Source organism: Diadema antillarum, unplaced genomic scaffold (assembly GCF_040938485.1).
Source record: "Diadema antillarum isolate AM-2024a unplaced genomic scaffold, OU_Dant_1.0 seq00000696_RagTag, whole genome shotgun sequence".
In the NCBI taxonomy this organism is placed as follows: Eukaryota; Metazoa; Echinodermata; class Echinoidea; order Diadematoida; family Diadematidae; genus Diadema; species Diadema antillarum.
This window is the reverse complement of record NW_027271601.1, coordinates 2,661,266-2,675,912: the sequence shown is the minus strand read 5'-3', so window position 1 is coordinate 2,675,912 and position 14,647 is coordinate 2,661,266. Positions and strand designations below refer to the sequence as shown.

Below are 14,647 nucleotides of genomic sequence, written 5' to 3'. Positions count from 1 at the left end.
TGTGAGATAATGGCACAGGAAATGCTGTGGTATATATCATACACATGGATATCAGGGATCATCCTCTATTACCTAAGGGACCATCTCGGAAAAGTACACTATGCTTTTCGATCTATCATCTATACACATTTACCTTTACGATACAGTACATATCTGTACTTTGCTGTTTGTTTCTTGACATTCTTTTTTAGAGAAATAAGCTTTTTTTTTCACACTTTGGTAGAGTGTTCCACAAACTTACACATGATTGGCTCATAGCCTGAATAGAGTGTTTGTCATCATACAATGCTGAGCAGAAGCAAAGGTTGTATTTTGATTCCAAAACATGGCTGGATTCATCATCAAATTCATATCTTAGCACCTTATGTGACTGTTTTTTCCTTCTGCAAAGGGGAATTGCATCCAATTCTAAATTCATTTCACAATGACTGCTAGTTGTATCTGCTATGACTTGACATTTAGCTGCATACATTTGTAGGGCAGTGGGAGAGAAACGACTCCCATCAAGAATCATTTCCAACGAAGGCTGATCCTCACAATCTCGCCAATAATAAGAGATTTACAGTCAGCATCATGTTGCGAAGCCATCGCAAGCAACGATGCATTTCATGGTCTCAAAAATGAGGCAGAGAGGGAGAGAGGAGACAGGAAAAAAACAGAAGGGAGGGGAAGAAAGAATCTACTATCAATTGGTTCTCAAGCAAATGGAAGAGGATGGAACTTATATTCATTTGTGACAGATGGCAAGTTGGAAATAGTAATACCATGAGTCATGGTACAGCTTCCCCTTCTTCTCCTTTCCTTTCTTTAGAGAGTCAAAAACGTATTCCGCTCACTTGTACCCTGCATCCTCCCGCTCCATGCGAGAGCAAGAGGAGTATCTGCCTCCTGTACGGTGTCACTCACAATCCTAGAGACTTGGTCATATTTCAGGCGGACAACTGGATCATGCAGCTCGGGAGCTGACAAAGGCACTGATTCTTTATTTCAGAAGTAAAAAAAGTACTCAGCAAACCTTTTTTTCTATCCATCAACCCCCCCCCCCCCCATCACCTACTGTGTTCTGTGGTGTCCCACTGCATTATGAACACTGAAATGGGTTGTCTTAGAACAAATGAACATTTTATATCCATCAAAACATATCAATGATCTCACACCACCCTGATCTCCTTAATATATAATTTTCTCAAGCAATTTTCCTTTCTGACATTCTGCTGCATGGCATTCTAGTACTACAGAGTCTGTTATCTTTACCATTCTATTTACAGCTTTTTAGAAAAAAAAACCACAATAATATTAATGTAATTGACATCTGTACCTGAGGCCTTGTATAATTTACATGTTCTCTGTTGGATATCTACAGAATACATGAACCAGAAATTATACACACGCATGCAGATAGAGATGCATGATATTCAATGATGCACTGCTAATGGTCTTTAGATATTCAATTCTATCAACATGATGCATTAATCTGAACAGCAAACTTATACAAGTACGCACATTATATCAAAAACCAATTTGAATTTCCTTGGTTGCCTCTTACTCCTCAGATGTCAATCAAATGCTGAAGAAAAAGGCTACACTCAAACTTCAAAGAATAATCTTGTTTTCCGCTTCTAATTACAATATTCAGCACAAATATTTATCCTCTTTGCCCCAGTCTTCCAGCCCCACACAAACAATGTGGCCAAATACATCAATAAATGACAACATTAATCATTATGAAATTCTTGCACTTAATATTTGTCTAAATAATTAACTTTAGAACATCCACACGCATATAAATGATATCACAACAGGACTCAGATGTACATACTTCCTGACTTTTTCTAGTCTCCCATAAACACAAACAAAATGTCACAAACACCACAATCGCAACACATGCATCCACATGCTTCAAATGCATCAACTGGTACTATTTGAACTATTGTGGCACAAAAACATGTGCAGGAAAGAAATGAGCAAAGTCAAGCAATTAATCTTTCGCAACATGCCTTCATCATCAGCAAACCGAATAACCTATCAAAAGATGTACAGAAAAATTAACGCATCTACAATAATCATGCAAAGAAGAAATCAAAATCAAGTCTGCATTGACATTCAATAGGGGAAAACAGAAAAAAAAAAACATCGATGAAGAAGACAAGATCTCCACAGAGTAGGACGAAAATGCATGTCTACTCGTGCATGGGATATGCATGATACCATTTTCAAATTGGAATTTTGATGGTATGGTGAGCATGACAGAAAGAGAAAGAAAACAGACAAATATCATCCCCAACTGATTTTCATCCAGGCAGTAACCTATCAATTTTTCAATCAAATTTATTTTTCAATCAACTTTAAATATAAAAACTTTCTTTACTTCTGTCCCATTTTTACATCCCGTCTACCATTCTGGTTGCTTGATTTTACTTGTCTTTTTTTTTTTAATGGCAAACTTGAAACATTGAGCGGCATTTAAATTCAAATTTCATTTTACAGTTGGTCAAATAGTAATGGTAGTTGGGGAAAGAAATGTACATTCCTCAAGAGACAAAAAACAAATGTGTCTTGCTAGCAGGGCAAATATGAACATGCCTTCAACAGAATTTAAAACAAAAAGAAAAAAACAGAGGGCTAGACATGACAAACTAAAGACTGAGAAAAATATCAAAACACACAAATAAAAAAACACAACACAGAAACTGAAATACAGTATGACTGTCATACTTTTTAAAGCTACAGCTAAAAGGAGCGAGTAATAACCAATAGTTCATGACACTATTATAGACTACAAATATAAGATGTAAAATTGAAAATTTGTTATATGCGCATACAAGAAGATATGACAGGACACCCATTAATGGAAAACTTATGTTGACTGTGCACTTGTGTGTGCACAAATATGTGCTTGTGGGTGTGTGTGTCTGTGAATATGTGCATGTCTTCTCTTTCTATCTATGTATTTTATAAATAGATATAATTAATAGGATAGCAAGGGATGAAGGATGCATGCTTTTACATTCAGTGTTTTATTCCATTTGTATGATATTGCAATTACCCTGCAGTATATAATACTCTTCAAACCTTGAAAGAGTACATGTAGCACTACAATTATACATCATACATGCAGTCAGCTGATATTATCTACTTACAGTACAATGTACTGTGCACTGGTCCTGAATCAGGGCTATATTATTAAGGAAACAGTGATCAACAGCTAAGAAAATTGACAAATTTGTGATATATTTTTATCTATTTGTAACACTGATGCACATAATAATTAATGGCAGGGTCCTATCAATGTTATGAATTATTATTTCTCAAATGTAACCATAAACTAAATATCATAGAACAAATAATCAGAGGGCTCCTGCAGAATGTGTCATCAATCATCAATCATAATCAGCAACAATTAGAGCATCACTACAAACTTTTTAATTTGCAGAATTCTATTTAAACTTTACTAAACACCACATAAATTTTGAGGAAAATTCTTACATCAGGGTTAAAGTTTCCCTTTGAATAGAGCTTTAATTCAAGTGAAAGATTAGCTGTGCAGTTTGCATGTAGTGCCTTGTGTTTCATCAGTAGTCACAATCTACCAGTTCAACTGTGTATAGATGTGTGTAGGCCTGCATAAAGGGTTATGTGCTAAAATTATCACAAGATATTATGTATTGCTGTACTGGTGGACACCATATATGCAAAAGCTTTGTAATTATCAATTGGTTCATATAGCCCAGGATAAAAAAAGTCCCACAGAGAGTAATATAAACAGAAAATTAGTGCACATCTGCATCTGAAATGTTTGAAAGGGTGAATTTACCACAAATATGCATCTAGTGAATGTAAAACAAAAACAAAAATCAGTGTTTTTTTTTTTTAATGAAGAGTACACATTACCTCAAACTGTTACTGACATAAGGGTAATATTATCCCCCATCCCCTTACCTTCTCAAGGGGGTATTTAAGTCAAGTTCCCCTTCAATTTGCCAGAAAATGCTTCCTACTTCAATATTGGATCAAATATACTGCCTTTTATGATTTATACAACCATACATGTTTTACTACAGTTATGATGTACTATGACATGAGATCATTTTCTTTTGCGTATGTTTTGTTCAATTCTTTACAACAATCAATTCTATTTTTTTTTTTACTTAAGCAGAAGAAATGCAAACAAACACAAATGAAAAATATGAAATTCCCTTCACAATTTTTTGAAATTATTCCATAGTTGAGACATCACAATTGTAGTAACCTTCTTATCAAGCCATGATGTCACAGTGATTTAACCAAAATTCTGAAAGTTCATAACTTTTGAATGAATTGCCTAATTTTCCTCAAACTTCACTGGTGTGTGTTCTGCTATTGAATATTTCTGCATTCCATGAATTAAAATACATTTTAGGGGAGACTTCCCTTTAACCCATTGAGAATGAGCTGATTTTGCTATAACATGCATTTCCCACTGACACCTGGCCAAGTATGCTCGTGACTAGTCTTCCACAGGTTTAAAGGTGGTGTTTGAGGCTCTACTTCATAGCTTGGGGCAGTTTTTTATTATAAGAGTGCACAGACCAGGAACAGACCAAAGGAACGGTTTACAGACTCGAGTGAATGAGCCTGTGTGAAAATGAAAATAATAATTAGAGCAGTGTGTGCTGGCGATGGAGGCAGAATCAAAGCGGTGTACTACAATACTAGCAGCATAGGCAGAGCAAAACGGTCAAGACTGCAGAAGCCAGGCAAGCGAGGGACAGCAAGAAGCCTTGCAATTTCAAATTCCATCTAACAAGCAGCAGACAGGAGAACTAGACACTGACATAGAAAAAACAAAAATTTGTGAAGATTGTTTTTCATTCCATACATTACAATGTATGTCACTTTTGTATCAAACCAGAAACAGAAAGAGCAGAAATGAAAAAGTAGCTAGGGGCTACCTTAAAAAAAAAACACACACCAAAAAGATCTAGAATTACACAAAAGAGTGATCAACCTGTTTGAAAAACTCTTCCAGAGGAAACCAGTCAAGCCAGAACAAGTCTACAAAGCAAACTTTTAACAGAAAAGGACACAAACTGGGGAAAATCATCAGCTTCTACAACATTCAGAAAGGAGTGCATAATACCAAGTGAAATCTAGAATGAAAAAAAAACGTCTGTATGTAATCACCTAAATTTGCCAGGTTATACAATTGAGCACTGGCCTCGAACGGCCAACCTGCGATTAGAGAGTAACACAAAAAGATACAAAATGGGAGAAAAAAAGGATGAAAGATGAATCGCTTGAACAATGGGTTAGGCATACAAGAATACAAATATGTTAGACGCATTTATTATTAGTGCGGGTTTCTTATCGTGAACAAATTGTTAAAAGTTGGAAAAGCGGCTGGCATTAAAATTAAGGGCATAACAGCATGTGTTTTCCCATGTATGAGTGGTATCACATGATTCATAAAGCACACATAGAACATCTTTTACAAAAGTTTGTTTGCATGTAATGTTCTGCTGAAGAACTGGATAACAGAAATTATATGATCATAGATTTAAACACATACCATTACACAGACCACTATTTGCATTATGTACCAAAACAGGAAGTTATGTTAGCGCAAAAAGAAAGCAATATTAATACAATATATTTAATCTGATGAAATGATATGACGATAATTGACGACCACATGGCAATGTGGCGCCACCCTCCCAACTCATATTCACACAAGTCCAGATGAATTTTTCATCAAACATGGTTTTCTTATGGAATCTACTACACCTGTTCAAACATGTATGCTTGATAAATAAAACACAGTTACAGTGTATACTGTATACGCTATAATTTTCGCGTACATAGATTTTCGCGAATTGCCGATGTCACACATTTTCGCGAGTGGTTAAATTCGCGATTGGGTGACCAGAGAAAATATGAAGTGGCAAAGAAAGTGTGAATTTTCAACTTACTAGCATATAAGAATGATACTAGTTATACACTGCATGAAAAAGACTTGCCAAACTCTGCAAACTAGTAAGTTAGAATTCAACATTTTTGAAGTGGTTAAGTCCATCGCGCTAGATTTCTGACGAGTGGTCCCCTTGCGATAGTGGATTGGCTCTCTACAGTACTAGTACAGTGTATTCGTAAGTAGACGTGGACGTGCGTAAGCAAGCTTAGCCAGTATGGTCTGTTCGGTAAGCCGTGACATGGTATTCTAGTACTGAAATGTTCGTATCATCAAGGCAAGGGATTCATTTTGGAAGGTAATATTTTCGCGCGTTGTTGATTTCGCGAATAGCTCCCGACTCGCGAAATTCGCGAAATATATAGCGTATACAGTATTCAGCTACAGACGCATAACACTAGCATACTCTCTAATCATTTTTCCTTGCTCTTTTGTTTGTAAGCACTTTTAGCATCATATTTAAACAGTTCTTGCTATTAAAGTTGGGAATATTTTTGCCCAACGTGCAAGCCACTGAGGTTTGATTTACACTGTACTGTTACTCTGAGAAACACTGAAAATAATCCTTTTCGGTCCTTTCCCCTTAATCACTGTCAAACTCTGTGCCTCACCATTCTACTTTGATTAAGAGAGTATTCATTGCCACAGCTCATTATTTGTATTCAAATGCAGCATACGTACATGTATGTTTTGCATATGGCATAGTACAGTATTGCAATTTTTATGGTACAAGAATGCTTTTTTTATCTTAATTAATCATCAGATCTCTCTGGTCTTTCTCAGTCCCATGATTCAAGAAATCCAAGCCATATCTGAGAGCAGACGTATACAGTTTGTCTATTGGAGCTACTAGCTCAATCTACTGAGCATACACTATCAAATCCACTGCAATGGGCATAAGGAGGCACCTCTAGCACTCCGAGAGTTCATGTTCAACCAGTGATGATGGTTTCTTGTAAACATACAGACATTTACATTGTACTACAAAGTAAAATATGGTTGATTCAAATTCATTACTACTAAGGCCTTTTAATATCAAATTGTGTGCTTTCATTCTATTTTTTAAAGCACTATTGACATGTAAAGGATTTATTGAAAGTATTATTGAAGTAGTATTGAATAGATTAATCTTTAACACTGCTAACTGCAAAGACCAAATTCTTATACTAGCAAAAATGGCACCATGCATTTGGAAAAAAAAATGGTGTAAATCAATGTCTTACATTAACTAAATGCCATCTGCTTAAAACAAGCACACAACCGTACCAAGCTCACAGCCTTATACAAACCACATCTACAATGTGTCAGTTGGGTCTGAGACTAGAGACTATGTACTGCTTGTAAATTTTGTTGGGGGCAGAATGGCGGTAGTCAATTTCATTCATGCTTCTCTCATTCACCACGCACAGCCACTACTACTGCTGCTACCCTTACTGTTCTCTCTCTCCCTCAATGACAGTGTGGTGGGTTCAATGAACTCAGAACCCACCCACACGCAGACACAGTTTAACTCCTACACCACCACCAATGTATTCCAAGCTGAATTCTAAATGACAGAAAGAGGAGGGGGGGGGGGGGGGAGGAGAGGAGGGTTGGGAAGAGACTCGTTGCCATAGTTCCCAGCCAAGCTATTTGCAGCAATTGGTCCCCCAGCTCTGTGGCTCAGTGCCAATCACACGGCAGGGTGTGCTGAATATGCATGAAGCAGCCAAGTTAGCAAAAAACTTTGAACCAATCACAGGCTTTCAGCAGGTGGTGCAATTAACTTTTCTAAATCCTTCAAAAATACTGTTTAAGCCATCTTCTCGACACTCTCAAAAAAAGAAACCTAGTGCAAGATCAAAGTATAACTATTTGCCCAAATGCATTATTCTGATTCAATCTTTGATCTTGATCTTCTTTTATTATATCTTGAGCTCTCTGTTTGTATCTCCGCTATTACCCCCCCCCCCCCCCCTAATTCCTCGTCTCATTGTTTGTATCTTTTATAATATCATGATCACAAACAATACCAAAGGAGCAACAATGAATCATTTACATAATTTATGGAGGGTACATTCAGCCTGGCAATATTGACTTGGCAATTACTATCGGGAAGCTTTGCACTTTCAGGTACAGGAAAATGACATGCTCTCACCTAATGTTTGAAAATCACATGAAAACATTTTATTATAAATTGTTCAAAAGCAAATTAAGATCAAGAACGTCTGATGATGCATATATCTACAGCAGTTAAAGGGACTGTACAGTACTGGTTGTGGTGGGGATTCATGTTTTGAACATTCCTAAGTGAGATAATGAAAAGCCTCTTATGAAATATGAAAGAGCGTGTAATTTTAAGAAGGATTCAACGTTTATATGATGAAAATTGGTTTTCAAATGGCTGAGATATCCCAAAAAGTGCTAATAATAAAAAGCGACATGCCACAACTTTATTAGGATCTCTTTGTTTCACCTTGTTTTTGGATATCTCAGCCATTTCAAAACCGATTTTCATCTAATAAACTTTTGATACCCCTTAGAACTGTATTCCCCCTTACATCTCATAGAGTGGTTTCTAAATATCTTGCAAAATGTTAAAAGCTAAATCTACACCTCAACCAGAACTGTACACACCCTTTAAATCAAAAGCATTTTCTTCTTAGCAAGGTGACTCACACAACCAAACAAATCAGGAATGACATGAATGCGACAACAGACAAACTGACAGTGAGAGAAAAGGAACAGCGCAAAAGTGAAATGAAGCAACTTGAGGATTAAAGGTGCACTCACCTGGAGCGGAAGCACCAAGGGGGGCAGTCGCAGCCCTGAGGGAGCCCAGCCCACCAAACTCTGTCCCCATGAGACTGGAGGCATAGGCTGGATGTGCCCCAAACATGGAGAAGGCACTGGGCATGTGGGTCATGGAGAACTGGTCCTGGCTGGTGGAGGGGTGGGCAGCCGCTGCTGCTGCAAACAAGGGATGCGCTGTGGTGGAGATGGAAGAATTGGAAGGGGGAGGACGAAGAGTGAGCGCACAAAAGATTACATTGCGCTCAATAACAACAAAATCCTGCATGTCAATCACCAAGGAAGTTTCGTCCAAATGATACGTACAGTGTATGTAATCGAGAATTACTTTGTAATCATATAATCATACAATGTAAAATATAGTTTGTTTTCCATGCAGTGTATATCTTTAAAAAAACATACAAATAAGAAGAAAACAGAGACAACCTTATTTGAGTTCTTCTACATACATACATACATACAAAATATGTATCACCAGACAAATCACCTTGACCATTTCATCCAAGTCCTATTTCTGCACTGGATGTTGAATACAATAAAACACACATTTTTCAGATTTCATTTTTTAAAAATGTTGTTTTTTTTTTGTAATATATTGCATAAATCTAATGCTTCTATGTTTTTAACATCTGGTACATCCTCTTCCTTTCCCTGCCCAAAATACGATAAGCACAGACATCCATCTGGTTGGTGGCAATTGTATTGTCCACGTACATGTTGATACGATGAAACAAGTCCCTTCTTTTCATATCTGATGCCTCTACTGCGACTCTCCCATCGCTGGGTCTGAATAAAACATTCACTGCATCTTTGCCATCAGTCTGGAAGTTGCTCTGAGAGATACCAACAGATGTTTGGCTCACATTCCATTCATTGGGAACTGTCTCTGGAATGGATGTTCACCTGGTACTAGAAACCGATGGCACACTTTTGCAAACACTACCCCCGCACTCTCTCTTTCTCTACTTCTACCAAGTTCTATTTCCTCTTTATCAACCAGAAAATATGACAGTTTTACGTGCCAAAATACTAACTCAAATTACCATAGGGCATGGCAGACAAATAATTGGAAGCATTACTTGATATTCTCTCAGTTTCTTTGCATTCTTATGATAACTTCTCATTGCCTGAAGACTAAAAAATGGTGAATTTCTCAGCTTACTGTCACTGCATATCCCTGAATGGATTGCTGTAACATGTTTTCATTATTAGTCATCAATTCAGGTTACCACTGTGTGTGCAGTTGACTTCTGTTTTACAATGATTTGGCAGATGACAGCCACCCATGTAAAGGATTTTGAGCATAGCCTCTTACCCTACATACAATTTTTTTTTTCCCTTACAAGATGGTAAAGAGGTGTGTGCCTTTTGATCACATGACATACATGGCATCGTATTACCTCTGAGAATTGTACCAATCATTGGATCAAGGGCAACAATTTAATTTAGTTTTGTTCTCATTGACATTCTTTGGTCAATGGCAAAGCAAAACTTATCCATGATCAAAAGACCAAATTGGAGGAAGCGTTCCTGATTCATTTTCATCTGCAAACTATCAATCACAGATGACAGATTTGTGTAGAGCTTAGTAGTGATGATCTATCTGGAAGTATATAGCTTTACAATGTCAGCTATCCATCAAAATCCACTGTAAAACCAAGCATCCTACAAGCCCACCGTGGTTAAAGCCTGCGAGGGCTCATCTATTGTGCAATCAATGTCTATGAGCAAACCTATCAGAAATGATCGTCTGACATACAGGAGGGACTCCTGAACCGAAATCATCCTACGCCCAGTGAGCAGACGATTGCTTCATTTTGCGACCCTTCCCAGGAGGCATCTGCACCGAGGTTTATCTGACTCTTGATTGGGCAACATGTCTGTCTGACCCGCCATCATCTCTTCTGTTCCGCTTTTTTTTTCTTCTTCTCGTTTTCTTTTTGTGTGTCTCTCCCAATGTGGGGAAGGGTGTGGGATGACAGCAGTATAATGAGGACTGCGCTGACATGCTCACACAAGTATTTAGAATAAGATGGCTGGATGCTCCTGCGTATCCAAACACTCCTGCCCGTGAACAACACCTCTGCACTTCCAACAATGGGGGAGAGAGGGGTGTGTGATGGGGCAAGTGGATGCGGGAGTGGGTCTTTCTGCGTAAGAGAGAACCCAGACGAGCCAAGGCGATGGATTTCGATAATTCTTTCGTTAGTACAAACAATCCACTCCTTCAAGCGAGTGAAGCATTTGATGTGACTCATCTGACTCAAAATGTCTCATTCTTCTAACATCATGTTTGTATCTACTTATGGTATTGGTCATCAGCAATCATTGCTTACAATAGTGGCACCATCTCAAAAGGGCATTGTAAGACATTTGTGAGCACCCCTCTGAAGACAAAAATATTTTGCAACATAATTTTGGTTGAGTGCCGCATATCATTTCCACTTACATATAACATACTTTGGTATCATAAACATTACAAAATATATCTTTTTTATCATGCCTTCACCAGAATATCCTGTAATGCAAATCATTTCCACTTACATAACATACTTTGGTATCATAAACATTACAAAATATATCTTTTTTATCATGCCTTCACCAGAATATCCTGTAATGCACTTCAAATCCTACATATCTTACAAATCTACAATCGCCAATTCCTTCTTTTTTTTTAATACACAAGAATGATTATCTTGGAAAGCAAGAGAGTTCATTAATTCAATCTCCTTGTACTTGAGACATAATGAATGAATCAAATGGATGAATTTTTACAATTTCCATTAAACTAAAGCTAATTCTGGTATTTTGCGAGAGATACCCAATAATCTATTTTTCTCTTGTCACATTTTGTTTTTTCAAATAATCACACTGCCATCCGCAGAGGTTTTCAGAATCTTCAGAGCACACTTTACATCTGCTGACATTTACAACCAACAATTTTTTTTTTTTTTAAATACAATACAGCATCCTCATTTAGTGCTGACCTATGGATGTATGGCATGTACATTACAACATAAATGCATCTGCTTCAGATCATACACACCTGCACACATACGTGTATGACAAACATATAACGCGAGTCCATGTATTTGACTCAATAATGCCATGTAGGCCTATGTTTAATTGTCCTATAGGTTAATGTGTATGATTATCAGTATATGTGAGTGTGTGGTATGGTGTGTGTGGATGTGTGTGTGTGTGTGTGTGTTATGTTGTGCTACACCATGTATGCTACTGCAGCAGTATATTCAGTATGCTGATACACTTTCCACTTCAATTAACATTGCATATAGCAATGGCAGGCTTATGAGCTTTTTATGCCACTGTTCACATCTCTGCCTATCATATCTATTCACTGCGGTTTTTGGGTGTAATTTATTTCATTAGACAGGAGGTATCATTCTGTCAGCCAGCAAAGTAACCTTGCTCGTGGAATATTACTGCAGCGTCACAGCTGTCAAGAACATATGCTCTTGGCTGCACACTCCCGATGACAGCAGATTAGAATAATTGATGTGCAACTGAACTGAAGGTTTGTCAAATGCACTGAGCTGTGTTTGTGCAGTTTAAATCCCATGGAGCATGTACACATACAATGTACCTCGTGTGTTATTTCTTGAAAGCAAATACTCCATTCTAACGGCCAATATGATTATTGCATGGCTGACTTAGTATGCAATATAATATAACACACTCTGGAATCTATCCACCGAAATGTCATTGAGTGAAAACACTTTGGGAGAATATACATAAAGATACAATAAAACAAACATGAGAGATTAGCAACTTCAATAACAAAATAATCTGAAAGGAACATGCAATATCTCACTGACAAAACATTTTATTGTTCACTCATTTTACAGCAGTAAGGCATGATTTGAATTTCCAGTTAATTTGTACAGAGATTTTTTCTTTCTTTCAGACTGTTTCATAGCAATTTCTAATTGGAACAACATTTCTGAAGTGCACTGTGATTTTTCTATGTTTTTAACTACCAGTACACTCATACAGTGTAGGTTCTCTTTGTAAATTTCATTAAATTCTCCACACACAAAAAAGAAAAAAAAATAGTATGCCATCAGATACTGTAAACGTGGAAATTTTCGCGGTACATTAATTTTCGCGGATTTCGCGCTACGCTCGGCTAGCGCGAATTCAAAAACGCGCGAATATATCTTCACAATTTTCTACGCACATTTTGAACGGGATGAATTGTGTGCGCTTCATCGATGATACTGCTACGTAGTACAATGTACAGGCATGTTTACGCTACTAGTACTGTGCGAAGAGACGATACCCTAGATTGCTGTGTACTGTAGCATGCATGTGTGCACCGCACGCATCGATGCTACAGTCCCCCGTGACTACGGTACTAGAGTCACAGCTGTACTACGTATTTGAGTGCTTGTACTCGCAGTCGAGCCGCTCGCTACGTCGCTTGTCGTACGCTGGCATAGCAAGCTATGTAGCAGAGGCTTTGGATGAAAGCAGTGAATGTGTACTACAGTAAAGTAACCTGCTGCGGAGCGCGAATTTAAGAACCCGCGAATACGTTTTCGAGCCGCTCAGCGCGAAAAATTAATCGCGCGAAAATATTGACGTTTACAGTAGCTAGATACAGCACCAGGCCAAACCGATATATGTACAATGTGTAATTGAACTTTCATGTAATATCATAGTGCATCTGGGGGACATTTCATGAAGCGATTTCCTAGGTATTTTTTCTGACAAACTGTTATAAGCTACAGAAATTCTTGAGTCTGATTGGCTGACAGTTAATTTTTCCAACAGATTTGTCAGACCAAACGATTCATGAAATACCCCCCTGAAGTACATGCTCATTTTCAGGCCATGGAGATCACACTCTGATTATGTGTAGTAGCTGCTAATATGAAAACATTTCTTTTCCTGATTTACTTCTCTCACTGACCAATACAGTATGCAAGTTCTCTATGAATGGTCACATCCAAGAGACTAACACTTGGTTAAGAGAACAGCATAATTACTGTGGCAAACTTATCATAACACTTTACAGACAAATCTGGAGAATGCAATAATGAGTCAAATCAAATCAAATCATTGCCACCCTCTTCTGTGGAAGCATATACAGTGTACATAAACTGCTAGCTTGTCTACAGATTGTATGGATCTTTTCTTTTCAAACTTACCAAGGAGATGCGTTGAATCGAAGAATCCTGCCCCAAGTCCTAAAGGACTTTTAGGGGCAGAGCTTTCAGCTGGCTCCATGCTGCACATGAAAAGAGAGGGGGAAAAAAACAGAAGATAGAGAGAGGGGAGAGAATGAAATGAGCTTGTTAGAAAATGACTAACATTTTATGAATCATCACACAATACTTCAGAAGGTGAGAGTGGATATGGGCTCCTGGCCGGTGAGGGTGAAACATCGATGCCTTTTCTCTGCAAACCCATGTGAATAATTATGATGACACTGTTTGCGCTCGGAGAAAGGACAGGTCTTGTGTGACATCTGTAAAGTGGGGATGAATAATTGATGAAGCTCATCCAACAGAAGACTCCGTGTGCAAGTGTCAGGAGTGTCCCCTGTAAGCTACGGCAAATGTGTGAATGTTTTTGCTTCTCATGTGGACACTGTATCAATATTCAACTTCTTAAACACCCTTTCCCATCTTTGCTACTCAAGCATCTCACCCAAACACCAACCTAGCACCACCACCATCCTCAGTCTTCTGAAGACACATCTTTCTATTTTCACTTGAAAGGCAGCATGTGAAAGCTGTACCTGTGATAAATGCTAAACTGAAGAAAGAAAAAGGAAAGGGAAACTTATTAAAATCAGACTGTAGACCCTCTTTAGTGGAAGAGTTCTTTATATAGTTAATTTCTTTTAGTGCATACACATGTAAGACTTGATCTGCCAATTTTGCA

At 37.8% G+C, this 14,647-nt stretch overlaps 1 protein-coding gene across 7 annotated transcripts in view; it reads right to left on the bottom strand.

Annotated features, from left to right (window-relative positions):
• LOC139737552 (bromodomain adjacent to zinc finger domain protein 2B-like) overlaps positions 1–14,647 on the bottom strand; it is a 122,277-nt gene that overhangs the window by 79,472 nt on the left and 28,158 nt on the right. For 6 of the 7 annotated variants that reach the window (XM_071648231.1, XM_071648237.1, XM_071648236.1 and 3 more), the window contains exons 2-4: positions 13,909–13,988; positions 8,720–8,914; positions 5,164–5,211 (exon numbers count right to left, since the gene is read on the bottom strand). In XM_071648231.1, the coding sequence (XP_071504332.1) occupies positions 5,164–5,211; positions 8,720–8,914; positions 13,909–13,988 (323 nt within the window). The remainder of the gene's footprint in view (positions 1–5,163; positions 5,212–8,719; positions 8,915–13,908; positions 13,989–14,647) is intronic. The other variant, XM_071648234.1, reaches the window with a different exon arrangement.